This window comes from Oryzias melastigma, linkage group LG1 (genome assembly GCF_002922805.2).
Source record: "Oryzias melastigma strain HK-1 linkage group LG1, ASM292280v2, whole genome shotgun sequence".
In the NCBI taxonomy this organism is placed as follows: domain Eukaryota; kingdom Metazoa; phylum Chordata; class Actinopteri; order Beloniformes; family Adrianichthyidae; genus Oryzias; species Oryzias melastigma.
Genome location: NC_050512.1, coordinates 13,998,033 through 14,017,089, shown reverse-complemented (window position 1 = coordinate 14,017,089; position 19,057 = coordinate 13,998,033). Strand labels below are relative to the sequence as shown.

Here is a 19,057-nt window from a genome sequence, read left to right as displayed (position 1 = left end):
AATCTAGGAGTCAGTAAATAGGTGCAGTTACTTAATTTTATATATATATATATTTTTTTTCAATTTTTATGCATAACAAGACAAGTACATGAAAAAAACAAGACTATAATATAACAAATAGAGCAAAAAGAACATAAGCAGTAAGCAAAGATAATAACAGATACACAAACAAACAAAAGAAAGAAGCATTTTTGATTGGCAATGAATAACACTAAGTCGTTATCACATCAAAACTGGCGATTACTTCAGAGAAAACCTCTATAGAGAATAACAGACACATCAACAGATACATATGTCAGAAGAGGCTTTTGTATTTTCAATAAATTGTCAGTTTTGGAGTGTACTACACACTCTAGGTGGTCTAAGGGGTTATGGTCCATTATTATTTTGAGTCATCCAGATTTTTGTTCTCAAAGATGCAGTTGAGCAAAATGTTTTGTTTTCTGGCACAAAAGGTTAGGAAATTAAATTTCTGAAAATTGTATTCTTAATTTTTGTATTAGGGATACAGAGGAGGAACGGAACTGGTTAGTTATTTAATAATTTTACATAATTTAATAGGATTTATGCTACGTACACACAGGGCATATGATAAACATACAAAAACATTCAAGAACAATACAGTTGGAAGAGGCTGGCTGCGAAATCTCAAAGTGGTGCCAAAAATTGCTTTTCTTGTACCAGGCTTTTTCCTTCATAGCTTTATTCCAATATATGAAAGACTTGTTATCATATAATTCTGTATGGGCACAAACGGCAATAATTAATTTCTCTTCCTCAATTTTCAAACGCTTGGCAAAAAATAAAAGACATGATCCATACCACACTACCAAATTCGAGTACCTGATTGGTCCAAGTTCAACTAGTTTTAACTTTCAGTGCGCTTTCAATGTGTCACGGTGCTCCTCCTAATTGGACCCAGATGTTGGCCATCATCTCATCACCTGATCACTATTTAGGAGGGGCCTGCTCCAGTATTCATTGCCAGTTTGTTACCTTCCATGGATTCTCTTCATGCCAATCTGGGTCCATCAGCAAGTACCGTCAACCGCTTCAAGGGTCTGCTGCCACTTCACCATCAAGATGAGTTTTGGCTGCCGGTCCTAAACGTCCTTCGATCGCTGACCTCCGCTCCAGCTGCAGATCATCACAACCTCCACGGAAAATAAAAACTCTTTCTTCCTCATCCTTCTGGGTTGCCAGCATCTGGAACTGCTTTGTCTAGCAGAAATCATGACACAATGACTGCAAATTTTGCACATTTAGCCACTAAAACAGACCTAAAAACTTGCGTAGCGACCCGTAAATATGAGAGTTTTAAACGTATGCCCAAAACGCACATTTACGTAGACATTCCATTGGAAGTAGTCGCTTAAACAGGGATTGCTAAGGCCGGTGTGAATGCAGCATCAGAGAGAAACCTAGTGTTTGGCTGGAGTGACTAACCTTTGTTTCAGTCGGTCAGAATTTGTAAAAACTTAAAACAGATATTCCAGCAGCTGTGTTGCTGCTCAGGACTCAGAGGATGTAACAAATAATCCAGCAGTAAAATTGTAATGCTGTTTGCCAAGCTCACTTGTCTGAAACTCGGAAAACGAAAAATTGTTACCTGCTGTCTAGGAAGCAGCACTTATCTTTTATATGAGGTTCATTATTGATAAGTAGGATTGTGTAAGATGTTTTGCATATAAGCTCTCAGAGTTATTGCATGATTATGACCCTCCTGTGAACCTCCTTTCAAATCCAGATCACCTCTTGAACAGACAATGACTTTAGCTGTTGCTTAACTAATTTGATTTAATCTGAGATCTTATACAAGGTCTTAAAGGTCTTTTCCTCATGTTTTGAAGGCTTTTTAAATCCAGATGTGTCGCTCAAAGGGAAAATTAGGATTTCCTGATACACATTCCTGTTCATTATTGATCACGCTACAAAATGGAAAGTGTAGACTAAAAAGAAGTTAATTCCTTAGAGCAATCCTGTTAGATATGGTATAATGTTTTGTAAATATCAAAGTAATATTACAGTAATATTGGACATCAATCTGCAGTCCAAAAGGCTTTAATGCCACAGCAACCAAGTGTGGGGACAGACCAGTAGAAACTTGTTCTGACGATGCTGTAGCTGCACAGTGTGAACTGTATTTTTGTGTTCCTTCATTTGTGCACATGTGGTATAAATGTTCGTCCAGGTCGAGAGGCATGACAGCTGCGCTTACGACTACCTAGAGGTCCGGGATGGCCCACTAGAAACGAGTCCTCTGATTGGTCGGTTCTGCGGCTATGACAAACCTGAAGATGTGCGCTCGACCTCAAACACTCTGTGGATGAAGTTCGTTTCAGATGGGACGGTCAACAAGGCCGGCTTTGCCGCTAACTTCTTCAAAGGTGTGTAAGAATAACCAGGACAAGCTGTTTGTGTTTGTCAGTCCGCTGTGCTTTTCTTGTGCTGCTTTTTCAACAAAGTTATTTGTTATGCTCTTTGACACTCGTGTTTCTTCAGAGGAAGATGAGTGTGCCAAACCGGACAATGGTGGATGTGAACAGAGGTGTGTAAACACTCTCGGCAGCTTCAAGTGCGTCTGTGACCCCGGTTATGAACTGGCCCCCGACAAGAAGAGCTGTGAAGGTGATTTTGTGCGTCTTTCTACATTTTTGTGTGGGATTCTTTGTCTTTCTGTAGGATGTGTTTAATGCATCAAAAATAAACAGGAAAAACAGTACATAAAGCTATTGTTTATTCTCCATCAGCAGAAAAATCCCACAGCACAAAGCCTTGTTCCAATCCCAACGTGCCACGAAGATCTCACACAATAAACTCCATCAAGTGGTAATCTGGAGGAAATTACAGGCACTTCCAGTAAAATTACCCCAAACTTTTCTCTATGTTCAGAAACAATCAAATTTACATGTGAACTGACGTATTTTGCGGAATATAAATTGCTCCGGAGTACAAATTGCTCCAGCATTTAAGTCGCACAGGAGTATAAGTTGCAGAAGCAAAAAATGTTTAATCCAGAAGAAGAAAACCCATATATAAGTCACTCTGGAGAATAAGTTGCACTTTTGGGAGAAAACTCTGACAATTCAGAACAAATCCACCAAGCCCAGCGTGTTTACACCGAACGCGATTCACACATCGAACTTGTCCAAAAATGTTTTCATAAACTAGAGGCTCCTGTCGCGTATGGGAGAAGCTACCATCAAGTTTTTTTTGCCTTATTGCTACTTTTTATGCATTAACTGTACATCTTTTTTTATAATTTACAGAAGACATGGATTATATCAAGAGTTCAAGTTTACTTATTTTTAAAAGTTCTATAAAATCATCGGTTATCATGACTCCATATTTGGTTCATGAGATCTTTCCGTTTTTTCGTTTTTTTTTTCTATCTATACTGCAGGAGTTGTGTCTAAATGACGGCACTTTTACTTGTTCTTCCATCTCTCTGTAACCCAGTTTGATGATTTTCTGTTCTGGATTAGTCTGAGGGTGAAATAATAATGATAATAATGCTAATGTTTCGAAACAAATAAAATAAATATCAAAGTTTAAGAGTAAAACAATCAGATGCTCCTCCATGTTTGTTTTAGACAACACTTCTTCTTCTAGCACTGTCAGTTACAAATACTGAAACACACATCCAGCGCCCTCTAGTGGTTGTTAGCGGAACCAAAAGCTAAAGGCAAGCAGTTGTTGGTGGGAATATAACAAAATTTATGAGCCTATTTCTGTGGTTTTTTGTTTTTTATTTGTCACAGATAAGTTGCTCCTTAGTAGTATAAGTCATATCACTTGTGGATGTATACTTCGGGAAATACGGTAACCAGCTAACAGAGTAAAAACTATTGATCTCCGCTATTGATTGCCATTGGGTCATGGGAGGGTCAATGAAGGATCAGACATAGGCAGGTAGTGATCCGAATGTTTTTCTACTGTCTTTTGCATAAAATAATCCGTGTGTATTGTGACTAACAAGTAACTTTAATGTGAGGGAATGTCATGCAAATAGGAGAAACTTCATGTGTTTTATTACTAAAAGCTCTACTTTTTCAGAGATTAAAATGACATAATTCTTGTGAGCCTTTTGAAGGAAACCACTGTCTAAAACCTGGAATTCAAAATAACACAAATTGGCTTTATTCTTCAAGTTGCTTTACTGTTTTCAGACCATTTTTTGTGTCAGAAAGTGACAGACGTGGTCAAAGGACAAATGTGCTCTTTCTTTGTTCCACATGGTTAGGAACTATTCCATCCTTAAACACGATCAGAAATACTTTATCATCACATAAACGAGAAACACATTGTAAAGTACTCTGGGGAACTTAGTAGACAGGGTTGACAAGGCGCTATATAAATGTGGTCTGTTTACAATCTGTGCTGTGAGGCACTTTGGTGTGTTTGGCGCTGTCTGAGCAGAGATGTTATGCATGGTCACTTCAGAATTCATGTAAGTCATCTGTAATATCATCAATAAAACCTTGTTTCTACTCAGAAAAATGTGCTGAAAACGTTTTTCAATAATTTAAATTACATCCTCCCAGATTATTTGAAAGAAAAAAAAATCAGATCTGTTGTGACTTCACCAATTACTGTAGAAATGGACAGAAAAAGGGGTTGATCACAAGAACCATAATTTGAAGTTCAGAAAGTGAACATTTGTTAGGTAAGCTTTGGAACTGAGGGTTTGACTTTATCAATGAAAACTCCTCATCAGATCAATCTCAATCGCATAGTATTGATTTATATTAAAGTTTAATCCTTTTGGAGTTTTCTTTGTATCAAATTTACCAACAGAGCAAACACAGTTCTGGGAACTATACTAAATGAGTAGGTCTATTTCTGCTGTAAACTTTTTTTTTTTGCTTGGTTAAATGTCCTGAATCTGTACTTTACTTTAAAATTCACCTCTCACCAGAAGTCATTTGCCTCCCCATTCTCACAGCTGTGGCTTAAAATGTTATCTTCCAACACGGAGATTAAAAATGATCCAATTCTGCATGCAAATAAATGTTTGTCTGTGTGTGATTGTGTTATTTGTGTGTGAGTGCCTGCATGAATTTGTTTTGTTTTTTAGCATTTGAATGACTGATTCTTGACTGCAAATTGTGGCTTCACTCAAATAACTTCCTACATTTGTTGGTCATCTTGGACTTTTGTTTTTTTTACTGTTTAATAAAAAAAGTCCAATGGATAAAGAAAACTTTGGATTGACTGTTGAAGGATCCAGGTGCTTCACTGTCATGACGTTGAGTCACTGCATCTGGACTTAAAGTGTTCTTGGAACATTTCACCACTCAACCAAGTGGCTTCGTCATGACTGATTCCAATGATTCACCTTCAAGACAATAGATTGGGTGATCAAAAACTTCTGGATCTAACCGTGTTACTGTTTTTCCAAAAAGCCTTCAGCTTGTTTTATTTGTCAAAATATCCTTGTTTTTGCATCCGTTTCTGACTTGTTTGCATCTGGGTGTTTGCAGCGGCATGTGGGGGCCTCCTATCCAAGCTGAATGGCACTATCAGCACTCCTGGCTGGCCCAAAGAGTATCCACCCAACAAGAACTGTGTATGGCAGGTGGTGGCTCCCACTCAGTACCGCATCTCCATGCAGTTCGAGGCCTTTGAGCTGGAGGGCAACGAGGTGAGCATGTGTGTCCCTGTATGTAAACGTGGCAGCCACCTCCTGGAGCCTGACTGCATTTGTGTGTGTGTGTGTAGGTGTGCAAGTACGATTATGTCGAGGTGCGGAGTGGCCTTTCATCTGACTCTAAGCTGCATGGCAAATACTGCGGCACGGAAGTCCCTGAGGTTATTACCTCCCAGTACAACAACATGAGAATCGAGTTCAAGTCAGACAACACCGTCTCCAAGAAAGGCTTCAAAGCTCACTTCTTTTCAGGTAAAACTAGTCTTTGAGTGTGTTTCCTTTACACAACTGGTGATTTATGTGTGAGTAAGAACCAGGAGAGTGTACAGACTAAAAGTGAAATACAGTGCAGGAGTGGTTTGTGGCTTTTGATGCTTGACACCACTGGAATCCACTAAAACTGCCAGATCCAGGAGCCAAGCCTGTCCTCCTACAAACTTTGTAGCCTTTGACACGTGGAGGAGCGTAAGAGCTTTTATTCATTAAACACATTTTTAGTCTAAAGCTAGGCGTTCAAAAACACGCTCAACATTAGGAACGTTTAGAACGTTTATGAACTTCTCATCCAAGATCAGTTTTTCAAATAGTTGGCACTTTGTGAATTAAAAAAGGATGCCATCCATATATCACTACCAAATCAGAATCCCTGATTGGTCAAAGTTCAACTGGTTTAACTTTCAACGTGTGTTCAGTGCCTGCTCATATGTACGTAGATCCCAAAAAGGGTTCTAAAATTGTGGGTGAACGCAGGAGCCGGAAAAAGTGTGTTTCCACGTTTCTATACAATTTTCATTTGAAGTGGCCTCTTGAACGTGCGATGCCGAGGAGCTATGTAAATCAGTGAGGTGCGGTGAGGTTCACGGCTGGTGAGACACTGACATCATCAGTCAGATTTACAAACATATGAACCCTACAGAGCAGCTTATTCCCCATTTGAATGAAAACAGTTAAAGTGTCCTGTTAAAAAATATAATTTCAGCATTTTTCTTCTGTTTACAAACTGTTGTTTACTTTTACTTATAAATGAAGCCTGTGCGCGGCTCCTTCTGAAGAAACCTGCAAATAACCTGTTAGTAGAGGTCTTTGTTTTCTTTCTTCAGTTTTAAAAGTTTTGAAGATCACTGTCAGTGATATGTCTCCACAAATTCCTCAGTTTAGACACTAATCTTCCATTTAGAAAATGATGCTATACAATATTAAAGAATAACTCGATGGCTGCCCTTGACTTGCTACCACTAACTCTTTTATTCTTTAGCCACGATGTCACATTCTCCGGACTCACCAGCGACCTCTGCCTTGAGGCTTGTGTACTGCGGTGCATTTTGAAAGGCATTTTTTTTAGCATATCAAAAAGGCTAAATAAGTTAAAAACTGGCACCAATGTAATTAGAGAGTTGACTAGAAATAGAAAAATGAAGTAATTAAAAATAAAGCGTCTTTTATGATAATAAAAAGTCTGGAAAAGGAAAGTGCTGCTCAAGTTAGTATGTGAGGCACAGGAGAGGCATGGGCTGCTGCTGCCTCACCCATCACATCACAGTAAAAAAAGTACAGTAATCATAGAACCAACATATTTAAAAATAACATCTCATCTTATTTAATGTATCTATTTTTTAAGCTATATTTTGCCTGCCTCTCCTGACTGCACATCACTGGTGTGAACGCATGTGTTTACTGGAACAGTGCAGTGCTCTAAAAACAGGACCAAATTCTGCGTATTGCCAGATTTGTTATCTTTCTAATCAGCTTTGACATCTTTCTATGAAATTTTGACTTTTCTGTACAAAGAAACACAAATCAACTTTGTTTTTAGTCTAGTATAACCCTTTTACAATCCACAGTCTTACCTTCACTAGTTTCCCCTTCTGATGTGGTTTAGTATTCAAGGAAACATTTGTGTGTATGTTTTTGTGTACTGTCTTCAATGCTGTAACTCTCGAGGTTTCAGCAACACCGCTGCACCCATACTGCCCTCTGCCTTCTCTCCTTCAGACAGACCCGTACCGTGTCAGCACTCCATGTTTGTATTTGAGTCCTGCCATGATAGAAATCATGGTCCTACCCGAGCCAACAAGCTGACAACTTTGTCAAAGGTCAGAGGTAACGTGACCTCTGGATCCGATCCACTTTGTGATGTAAGGAAATGGGTGGATCCTGTTGCACTGATATGGATTATTGCCTAATCCATTCTCTTTTCGAGCGAAACGTGCTTTAGCCCAGATTCTTCCTTATTTACTTCCAAATCTGGGCAACAACTCAAAGCTGTCCTTTTAGTGGAATCACTTCATGATGGTGTGATGTTCCCATGACATGGTTCTTCAGATTCCTCATGTTCAAATGAGTGATTCCGAACTAACAAAAAACCCAAACCTTTCCTATTTCGTAATATCCGAACACAACATTTTCATGTAAACCTGTCGGCTGAAATAATCATGTCAAAGCTCAACTCCCTGCAGAGCTTCCCTGCAGAGTTCCTGGAGCTCCTGGCTAAGCAGAGCATGGTTTTATGGAGGAATAACTCTTTCGCAGATAATTTGTGCTCATTTAAGCGTGCTCAAAGTGGCCGCGTGGCTTGGCTGTCGTCGCGAGCTGCCAGGGATAACTTTTGTTTTGGCAATTTTCCAGCAGCTTTGGGGAGGTCCCTGCAGCCTCCCACTCACTACTAATCCCTGAAAGTGAGTGTTTGTGCTTGTGAGGGTGTGTGGACGTTTTGTGCTTGACCCGGAGGCTGTTACAATGAAGACTGTGTGGCATCAACGGAAAAGCTGCTTAGCCGACGTTAGGGTGAGACTGAGCCCACAATAGCCCTGTAATTCCACATCAGACACTGACACGCACACACATGAAGAGGCAGAGGAGGACTTAGTGGCTTCATTAAAATCAGATCAAGCCACGTTCAGGTGAAAGTGAGCATCTGTGTCTAATCGCAGAACTCTTTACAGGAATCTCCTTCCCATGTCTGTCTCTCACATTCTCCATCTGTTTTCTCTTGGACTCATTTCATCCACCTTTCCGACTTCTGCTTCTCACAGCTCAACGTGGCAACCTCACACACGTAGATGCTCTGTCTCAACCTATACTTTTCCATTCAGAGGTAAAAGCATAGTGATTAGAAAAGCCATAAACTACAGCATAAAAGTAAATAAAAAACGTTTTTTTCAACTTTCAGTCTTCTACTGGGTCAGTCCAAGAGATTTCGAATGGGATTATCAACATCAGTAAATATATTTTATGATCTTGGAAAATCTGAAAGATGAGAATTTTTTCAAAAGTTGTGACTTTGTATTCTTACTTTGACTTTATTTGTATTTTTGGTCAACCCCACAATATAAAAGCATTGCACACATTGAAAGGGGTTTTGACCTATAATAATTAGTACATAATATTCCATACAATGTATTTATTAATTACAATTTAGGAACAAAATTGTTTTTTGGAGAAAGAAAACAAGTTAATTTCAAAAATGAAGTCAACATGCCCTTGTAAAATGCACTTATACTCTGAGTGTTGGTGAGCTCTGGGTCCTTTATTTTTCAAATTTGTTTTATTTACCAGTAGTTAGTTTTTGCTTCCTTTTTCATGACTTTTCTCCATTTATTCTCAACCGATCAGCATTAAGCAGTTTTGACTTTTTTCTTTAGCTTCGTATTTTTTTATATTTAGAAAATACACATGACTTAATAAAATCTTTTGCTCTTCTTCTAACTTCATTTTTTTTTAAGATATAGCTGCGTTAGCTCACATCTAAATAAATATACTTTCTAGTTTTCCCAAAGAATTATACTGTTACTACAACATTTTGAAGTTTGTATAGTAAATAATTGTTAAGAATTGTTAAGTTCATATCGCGTTTCAATCTACTTTGACCTTTTGCTCAAAGAAAAACCCTCCATGTCACTTTTTGATGTTTTGGGTTTCCCCAACCTGTTGTTTTTGTGACATACTGGCTGTTCCCACATAATCCATTTTTAAAAATACTTTTTTATGAATGTGCTCAACCAATTTGGTTGAGCTAGCAGTTAAAGCGTTAAAACCAAGTCGTTGGGTGGAAACAGCTCATCAGACTTTATCGAAAGTTTTGAAATTCTTAAAATAACTCTACAGTGTGTCAGTATTAATTCTGACAAGGAATGGCTCATTACCTTTGGGGATTTCAAGTATAGTTGAATTTTACCAGATTTCAGAAAATATGCATAGTGTAGACACACTGAAGCTCTCACCAAATCTATCAATGTCCTGTCAGCTATTTCAGAGAACAAACCAAAGGATCACTGCTGATCTGGAAAATCTGAAACCAGCTAACAACCATTCTTTCAATACGGAAGCTTTTAATTTGACACTGGGAAGTATCAAAATAAATGTTGTAAATTAATCTGCATTTTATTCCACTGTTTATATATTAAACTGCTGAAGTTTTGGTCTGAAAAAAAGCTTTTAAAGCTGTTAAAACTTCTTGTCAAAATGATGTAACTGCGGTTAAGGAAAAGTTTAACTTGATAGCAGACTACATAATGCCCTTATTTTCTTACCTTCGTCCTGTTCTGTCTCGTCTAATTACATTTCTCCTTATCACAACCCATTGTTTTATGCATCTTTATACTATCACTGTCATCTCCTTTTTTTTCCCTCTCCAGCTCCAATGTTTTCCCGAAAGTGACGTGTTGCGGGTTTTTCTCCCCAACAGACAAAGACGAGTGCAGCAAGGACAACGGAGGCTGCCAGCACGAGTGCATCAACACCGTGGGCTCTTACGTCTGTCAGTGCCGTCACGGCTTCGTGCTGCATGAGAACAAACATGACTGCAAGGAAGGTGAGTTGTATATGACACCCCCCCCACCCCCCACCACATACACACAGCATCCCAAAAGCACATGAGATTTGCTTCTGCGTACAATGTCATCATTATTTCAACTCTACATGTTATTGTCCGGTTGTTGTTGTGCTAAAAGATTTATTGAGTAGCTAGTTTTCATAACTTCCTGTAACTGAGGTTGAACAGCCTTGTTGGGATTAGCTTCAGGAATCTTCTAGTTTTTGGATTAAAGCTTGTTTGACAACACAAGGAACTTAAGCCCAGTCAGTTGACCAAGCAGCCATTAGGACGTTGCTACCTTAGACATATGAATAGAATAGAAAAGAATCATTATTAATCCTGAGGGAAATTCAAAAGTGGCCTGCTGCTTCATAACAATGCAAGCACATCTAAAAAAAAATGATAAAATACTCTATAAAGATTAAAATATCTGAGTTAAAAATACAATAACCTTAAAGTATTGAAAAGTTCATTATTTATTAAATATTAATAAATGATAATTAACTAATGACTAGATCAATAATCTCTTATTTAATTCCTAAAACGTCTATTAAACCTGAGTAAATTAGAAATTGCTTATTTTTAACACCAGCTCCTAGTGGTCTTTTGAGGAACTATAAGATTTAGTTCTAGGAGGTTTGAGAAAGGTAAAATGGTCAACAAATGTTTCCCTCCTTCTGTTTTCCCCTCCTTCATCTAGACTTTTAACTCTAACTATAAAAGGATTTAATTTACTCATACTTTAGCATTTATTAATAATCTTTACACCTAGCCTAGCTTAGCCTATTTTACTGAGAATGGGGCAAAAAGTCATTGAATATTCTTGTAACAATTGGCCATATTTTACAAATGGCTGCCATTTTGTATTTTTTATGTGGCTAATATTCTTTTCTGACAAAGGAGATGCTAAGTTGCATTCATGCTAATACCTTAAAGTGCACGATTTGTGTGAAATATCAACCTAAGCTGCTCCGCTACATGTCTAAGTCAAAGCTTAAAGACTCACTCCAAAAAAAAAATGTTTTTTGTGTTTTTAGAATGTTCTTGAGGCATTTAAAGAAAATTAAGTTGCATTACTTTATTAAAAATGTGTCAATCTGGACCAGATGAAAACATGCTGTTGGAAAAAGCTTGTAGCTGTGATATAGAAGCTACTACAGCAACAAGCTCCCTGCTCCACTCCATTCTGATACATCCACTTGTAGACGAATGAATCCATGTAAGACTAAGTTTTCCTCGTTTTACTAGTTTACTGTACAGCTGGAGAGCTCCGGGTGGATTTTTATAAACTACTGCCACTCTGCAGAAACTATGTCCAAGAAAACTAAACAGTTTTTTTTTTTTAATTTAGGCTAAAACAGCATAGTCATAATAATAATTAAAAAAAACAGTGGGAGCACTTACAGTAGATCAAAAGATGATTGAAGTGGGATTTTAAAAGTCCAAAAGTTCAAGTCATAGAGGTGAGGTCTACAGTTTATTCTTGTGGGTTTTAAGTCCAAGTCTCATCTCTTCTCGGAATTTACTGGTTTGTTGTTTATTTTCATTAACTTGAATGGTAAGTTTTGTTTTTTTCCCTTACTTAAATCTTTTAAGTTGACTTGTATAAGATGCAGCAGAAAAGTTCTCACCTCTCTTGATGATATGATTCATATGTGTAACAATGGACATGTTCTGTGAATGGGATGTCAAATCCATAATCAAAATCGACACGGAAAGCCTTGTTCTTAACTTGTCTGCTGTAAGTTATTGGTCCTCCAGAGCACAGCCTCAAAGTCTGGAACTGAAGCTGCTCTCAGAGTGTGCTGAATGTGTGTGAGGAACAGACTCAGAGTGGAAAAGGTTAACGGTGAACATACATCATCAGTTATTAAAAATTACTTGCACATTCCCACGCACATACTAATACACATAACAGTTGAACTGACACACATGCCAGGGCTTTTTGTGGCTGAACGTTTGGACACAAACCCACACAGACACCCCCTTAATGCTCACATCTGTGCCTTGCTGATGGCTCCCTGTGCTGCTGGTAAAAAGTAAAAAAAACGTGGCAAAACACATCTGATCCAGGTAATCGGCAACAAGTAGGGCGGAGTTTCTGGAAAACCATCAGGATGCTGACCCTTGAGGTCTGGAGTCTGACCCAGGGCTCCCACGGCAACCTTTACAGCTCCGATCCGTCCGCCGGAGTCTTTATGTAACTTTGAACGTGGGAGAGGAACCTCGACTGCATACGATCACGTTTGACCTCTGCGATCTTTTTTGCCGGACGCTAGAGTTGAGTCGCAGGACTTTTTGTGAAGTTGGGGCTATTAAAGACCTAAATTGTAATAAATAGCGGGTTAACGCATGAACCTATGTGAGTTTGTTTTTTTGCAAGGTCAGCAGTGGAGCATGTGGCTACAGCCATCCCGTAGCCAATGGAAGTCATCTGCCGTAGCTAGACTGCTCCCGCGTCACACCTGAACTCTAACGGTTGCCGTGGGAGCCCGGGGTGACACCTGTGCTAAATGTGGTTATTCACATGTGCTCTGTCTTTTGTATGGAAACAGTTTGTTGTTCTTGCAGCTTAGGCAGCCTCAATTGCTAAAATCTACCTTCTTTTCCAAAGTGGTTGTGCAGTAGATGCGTGCATGCTTTCATGTGAAACTCCCTCTGAACTCCTGACCAGGACATGTTTCTTTAAAATCCTTTCACTCTCCTTTGGTTCTCTTGTTTCTCTCCTTCCTGTTCCCTTTGCCATTTCCTCTGATCTTTTCCTGTACAACCACGATATTAACATCCTTCCTATGTGTGTGCTTTCTGTGTCTCTCTCCGCATTCGTGTCCAGCTGAGTGTGAGCACAAGATCCACAGCCCCAGCGGGACCCTGAGCAGCCCCAACTGGCCAGACAAGTACCCCAGCCGGAAGGAATGCACCTGGGACATCACCGCCACGCCGGGACACAGAGTCAAGATTGTAAGTGTGCAATCAAATGAAGCCGACTGGCTATCAGCCCTCTACGTCTCATAACAGAGTAGTGTTCTGTCTGCAGGCTCATGAAGCCCCCGGCTACCCCTCCCACCTTTTATTTGATGGTTCTTTTGTTGTGTTCTTCTAATAAACCAAAATGAGAATGAAGGGAAAACGTGTATATTTAAATATTCATGTTAACAGCAACTATGACCTCATGCTTTAGTAAGTAGCACTGGGCAGAGGCCTTTTTACAAACACACAGTTACCCCCCTTTCTGAGCAACATAACATGTTTTTAATAAATTAATGCAGTTTCAAAACGCAATTGTAATCAACATTTTGAATTGTAACTAGTTTTTAATCATTATCTTTAACGCCTTTCCCAACTTTTTTGGTGTAGAAAAGTCAAAGCACCAAAAGCATTTTAACCCCCCATCATTCAACCTGTAACTACTCAGACTCCAGGGACAAACATCAAAAGATATACAACTGTTGCAGTAAATGAATGATTTATCTGTAATAAACCCAGATATCTAAATACAAATGGTACTTAAAGTGGGGCAAAAAAAGTATTTATTCAGCCACAGATCAGAGAAGCCTGTAAATGTAATCATAGGTATACCTCAACTATGAGAGACAAAATTAGGAAAAAAAATCTAGAAAATCACATTGTCTGATTTTTAAAGAATTTATTTGTAAATTATAGTGGAAAATTAAAGTGAAAAAGCATAGTGGAATTTGGAGTGTTTGAGGTTGTGGACAGGTGTCTTTTATATAGATAACGAGTTCAAACAGGTGTCATTAATACAGGTAACGAGTGGAGAACAGGATCCTCTTACAGAAGAACCTACAGGTCTGAGATCATGTATGACTTCATGTTTGTAGGTGAACCAATACTTATTTTCTACTATAATTTACAAATAAATCAGACAATAACAAGATCCCCGCTCCGCAACGGGGAAAGAAATGCATCATCGCTACTGCCCACAACTCAAAGGTAAATTTGTAACGAACTCCTGCCGCTCTACAAAACTATGTCCTAGAAAACAACACCGGTTATTTGTTTTTGCCAAAAAACAAAAAACAAAAAAAAACTGCATAATCCTAATTAATAAAAACACTAGGAATGATTTTAAACTGGACCAAAAGATGATTGGAGTGGAACTTTCGTTGATATTCCACTGTGAACGTAACACATACCAACATCCCAGGGATCACAAATTACACAAACATCCTGAGTCTGCACACAGAGACCAAAATCCCTCAGATTACAAATATAAATCTGCTGGTCTTACTCACATTCATTAGACAAATTAAGGTTGACTGCATCCTATCAGAAACACCATCAACTGTCATTCAGTTTTCATAATCCCCCTATTACTGCTTATGCAACAGAAAACACATTACATCATCTGCTCTGATAACATCATAGTGAGTTCATGCACTTGAATGTCAAACTTCTTTTTTTTGTTACATTCAGAGCTGCACTGCAAGGGTTACACATAATTTGATTCATCCAGCTTTTGTTTTGAAGACATTTCAAAAAACTTTTTTGCAAAAATTTAAGTTTTACTAAAAATTATTTAAGGTCGGTGTCCTTCTTTTAAATGTCATGAATTTTGTTGGGGCGAAACACAATGACTGTCCACACAATGAGTGTTTGTGAAAGAATAAGGAGTGATACTGATACTGACACCAACGCGGGATCAATTTGATCCCAGAAAACCAAACATGTAGGACATTCTGCTTGTTCTCTTGCTTAATCCCTCGAACAATCACACAATTCTCTTGAATGTAGTCAACACAAAACACCAACCTGCAAGTATTTCCTGAAAATTCCTGAACCGCATCATGAATAAAACGATTTCCTGCTTTGTTGTCCTCAACATCCTTTCTCACACCTGCTGGATACAAATCTGGTGAATAGTGAGTCATTCTCACGTTGTTTCATTAAAAAGCATGACTCAGTGCGCAATCATGTCAGTCTGTATAAAAGACGATGAGAGGAGAAAAACACAAAATTGTAAAATTCTTTATTTTGATTTTGACCTGCCTTAATAAGGTAATGATTGGATTCACATTTGTCAAACTTCAGGATTCTGTTTTTTTTTCTTGTATTTTTCCAACTTTTGCAACTAGAGAAATTCTTCCAAAAAGTTTCTGTCATCTTAACAACCAAAGTTTTTTGAAGTATTATTTATAACTAGAGCTGTCAGGCGATTGAAAATTTTAATCGCGATTAATCGCATTTTGTCCAGAGTTAAATCGCGATTAATCGCAAATTTACATGTGGCCTTTTTTTAAGGAAAAAAATGTGTGGTTCGTGGAATTTAGCAGTTCTGCATTAATTATGAAAACAAGAATGGCAAAATTAATAGTTTTGATCAGAAATACTTTATTTTGTAACATTGTATTGAGATAAACTTTCTTAACAATAAAAGGCTGTAACATAAAATGGTGCCTATAGATGTAAATATGCATTAAATCACTTCTGCTTCAAACTTACCTTAATTTAGCTTGAGTGATATATATATATATATATATTTTTTTTTTCCCATAGCTTTAAATAAATTTAGTCGTCAAGGTTAAATATTACCAATTGACTACCAGAAAAAAAATTGTCCAGTCAAAAAATGTTTTAAGTCCACCAAAAACTCCACTTCCCAGAGCTCCACCCTTTCACATGTGGTATAATTATAAAGCCTCAAACGTCCTCTGTAGATACCGAGAGGAATTCCTTCAGTTGTATCCAGTGGTTGAGAGATATTCAATGTCCTCTGCAGAGTACACATTTGCATTGCTGGTTGTCAGTAAGATATGGAAAACAACTTTCTTCAATGTTTTTGCAGCTCAAAGTGATTTTAAATTAAGTGAAGTTCTGCATTTAGTGGTGTGCTGCAAATGGTAGTGCAAGTTTCCTCTTGATTAGAAGCTACACAGGTGACTTCCTAGAAGAGAACAAGATATGCAAAAGGGTTAAGGCTAAAGAAAAATCTCTGCTTTTAAGTGACGGGTTCAAAATTTGCCAGAGTTTGTTAAAAATGTTGTCTTGTTTCTTTCTCAAGCAACAATGGTTGTAAGTACTGTGCACAGGAAACCAGATTTTCATTGTCAAAAACAGAATTTTCTGAGTACATTTCCATTAGGAAAACGTACTATCTACTCTGGCATATAAAAGTGGTATGTACTTTAAAAAAACAATAGTGGATTTGCATTAAAAATCTGCATTTTTATTTAAACAGAAAAGCAACTGAATAGTAGGAATGATAATGTACATGTGAGACGTGAAGGTGTGGAAACCTGGTTACCGGCGTGCATGAAAACTCATTTATCCTGTTGCCAGAGTTCTGCAGAAACCCAGTTACTAGAGCACATGGAAACATAGAATAGAGTCTATTTGGGATTTCACCACTCTGTGTTGCCTCTAAGTGCAGTACGGTTGGCAAAAATGAGTTGGCATTTTTTATTCTTTTAAAATATATAAACAAACTGTATGCATAGACATGCATTTTTCTTATTGGATATATCTGCCCCTACAGATTAGAGATGTGTTAGGTTAACGCTCCTTTTTTTCTGCAGAGCTTCAACGAGTTTGAGATTGAGCAGCATCAGGAGTGCGCGTACGACCACTTGGAGGCTTTCGATGGGGACAGCGACACCGCAGCAATCCTCGGACGACTGTGTGGCAGCAAGATCCCAGAGCCGCTGGTCTCCACCAGCAACAATATGTACCTTCGGTTCATATCTGACGCCTCAGTCCAACGGAAGGGTTTCCAAGCTGCACACTCTACAGGTCTGAGTCAGTTTGGTTGCATTCCTCCAACTGTAAACGTGTTTTTTAAACTTTGACATACACTTGTGTTTGATCAAACTCAGCAGCCTCAATCACTTGCTCAACATCTCCCTCTAGTGTCTTGCTACAGCCAGTACATGTTAGAAATCAGTCAAACTCAAGTTTATTCACTCAATGGTAACTTTTATCAATGTCTTTTTTAGAGTGTGGCGGCCGTCTGAAAGCAGAAGCTCATCAGAAAAATCTGTACTCCCATGCTCAGTTTGGAGACAACAACTATCCAGGTCATACTGACTGCGAGTGGCTGCTGACCTCAGAGGAGGGATACGGCATCGAGCTCAGCTTCATAACCTTTGAGGTGGAAGAGGAGGCAGACTGCGGCTACGACTTCATTGAGCTGTTTAACGGATACGATGCAAATGCACACCGGCTGGGTCGCTTCTGTGGTTCAGGGGTAAACATCCACATTTTCCATCTTTTGTTAGTAGGATTTATTTCAGAGGGTGAACTACTTTTTAAAAAAGCTTTGAGTTGATACTCGGGACAGGCTCCAGCAACACTATGACCCCAAAAAAGAAAGTAGGTTAAGGATGGATGGACGGACGGGTGGATGAATGGATGGGTGAATTGATGGCTAGGTGGGTGGATGGATGATACATAGATAGATGAATGGATGGGTGGAGTTTGAATATTAAGCATAGTTAATAGTTTTACATGAAGCTTTCATGGCATCTGTCTGTTTAAATGTATCTTCTTAATTTTAAATTATTAAAATTAATATATATTCAGTGTATTTGATGCTGTAAAACAGGGGTGTATTAAATGAGTTCTAAATTACACCCAAAGATCCAAAGAATAATCATAAAACTTTTCAAATATTTCATATCAGGACACATTTCTATATCAAACTGGGCCAATGTCTAGGATTCCAGCTTTGTAGTCACAAAATCAATGTATTATTTTTAGATTTGTTCATTGAAAAATGATGTCAATGGTTGTTAACAATCCAATAAATTGACAGAAAAACGAAATATTTACTGAATTTGAGAAAAAGCTAAATCTCTTTGTCTTTTCTGTCTTTAGCCCAGAGAGGGGATTTACTCACCCGGAGATGTTATGCTGATCCGTTTCCATAGCGACGACACTATCAGCAAAAAGGGCTTTCACCTGCGATACACGAGTACCAAATTCCAGGAGAACCTTCATGCCAGGAAGTGACTGTAAACCCGGGCAGTCACCTCTGACCTCTGTGCATCCTCAGCCACTGTTACCCTTAGCGTCTCCATGGCGACGAGAACAGATGCAGACAGCGGCCTGGGATCGGAGGAAGACGACTGTAATGTGAATACCTGCTTCCCCGTACGGATCCACGCGGGTCACCGCTCTCTGACACGAGGCATCAAAGACTATAAGATATCAACCAAGTTTGGGGAAGTCCATCTGAACGCTGCATGAGTCCTTGGCACGGAGGAGACGTGTCACGGTCGCATATCAAGTATCGGTGTGGAGAGTTCATGGCGACGGTTGTGCAAAGGCAGAAAAACACTAGACTTGTATCCCGAATAATAAACCATAGATGCAAAAGAAACTAAAGAATGCATCCGCAAAGGGAGTTCAGCGCCTTTGGTGACCCCTAATCCTTGAACTGTGCAACTTACTGTTATCAGGCGGCTGCTTATCCCAACAATAACTCAAGAGAAACTGCTGACTGACGTTCTGTTGCCTTTGGGACTTGGCCCTGTTCAGCCCAGCTCAAAGTGGCAGCAGATTATTTTATTTCTTTGTATTGTAAAATCCATTGTGTTAACTGTCTGTGTGTGTGGGGGAGAAAAGAACAAACAAAG

General features: G+C 38.7%; 1 protein-coding gene across 2 annotated transcripts in view; it reads left to right on the top strand.

The window, feature by feature from the left end:
• tll1 (tolloid-like 1) overlaps positions 1–18,806 on the top strand; it is a 54,293-nt gene extending 35,487 nt beyond the window's left edge. The window contains exons 14-22 of one of the 2 annotated variants that reach the window (XM_024259615.2): positions 2,192–2,387; positions 2,503–2,628; positions 5,484–5,644; positions 5,722–5,902; positions 10,335–10,460; positions 13,297–13,424; positions 17,000–17,213; positions 17,417–17,667; positions 18,297–18,806. In XM_024259615.2, the coding sequence (XP_024115383.1) occupies positions 2,192–2,387; positions 2,503–2,628; positions 5,484–5,644; positions 5,722–5,902; positions 10,335–10,460; positions 13,297–13,424; positions 17,000–17,213; positions 17,417–17,667; positions 18,297–18,431 (1,518 nt within the window). In that variant the 3' untranslated portion in view covers positions 18,432–18,806. Of the gene's footprint in view, positions 1–2,191; positions 2,388–2,502; positions 2,629–5,483; positions 5,645–5,721; positions 5,903–10,334; positions 10,461–13,296; positions 13,425–16,999; positions 17,214–17,416; positions 17,668–18,296 lie in introns of those variants that run through there. The other variant, XM_036212084.1, reaches the window with a different exon arrangement.
• The last annotated feature ends 251 nt before the right edge of the window (positions 18,807–19,057 follow it).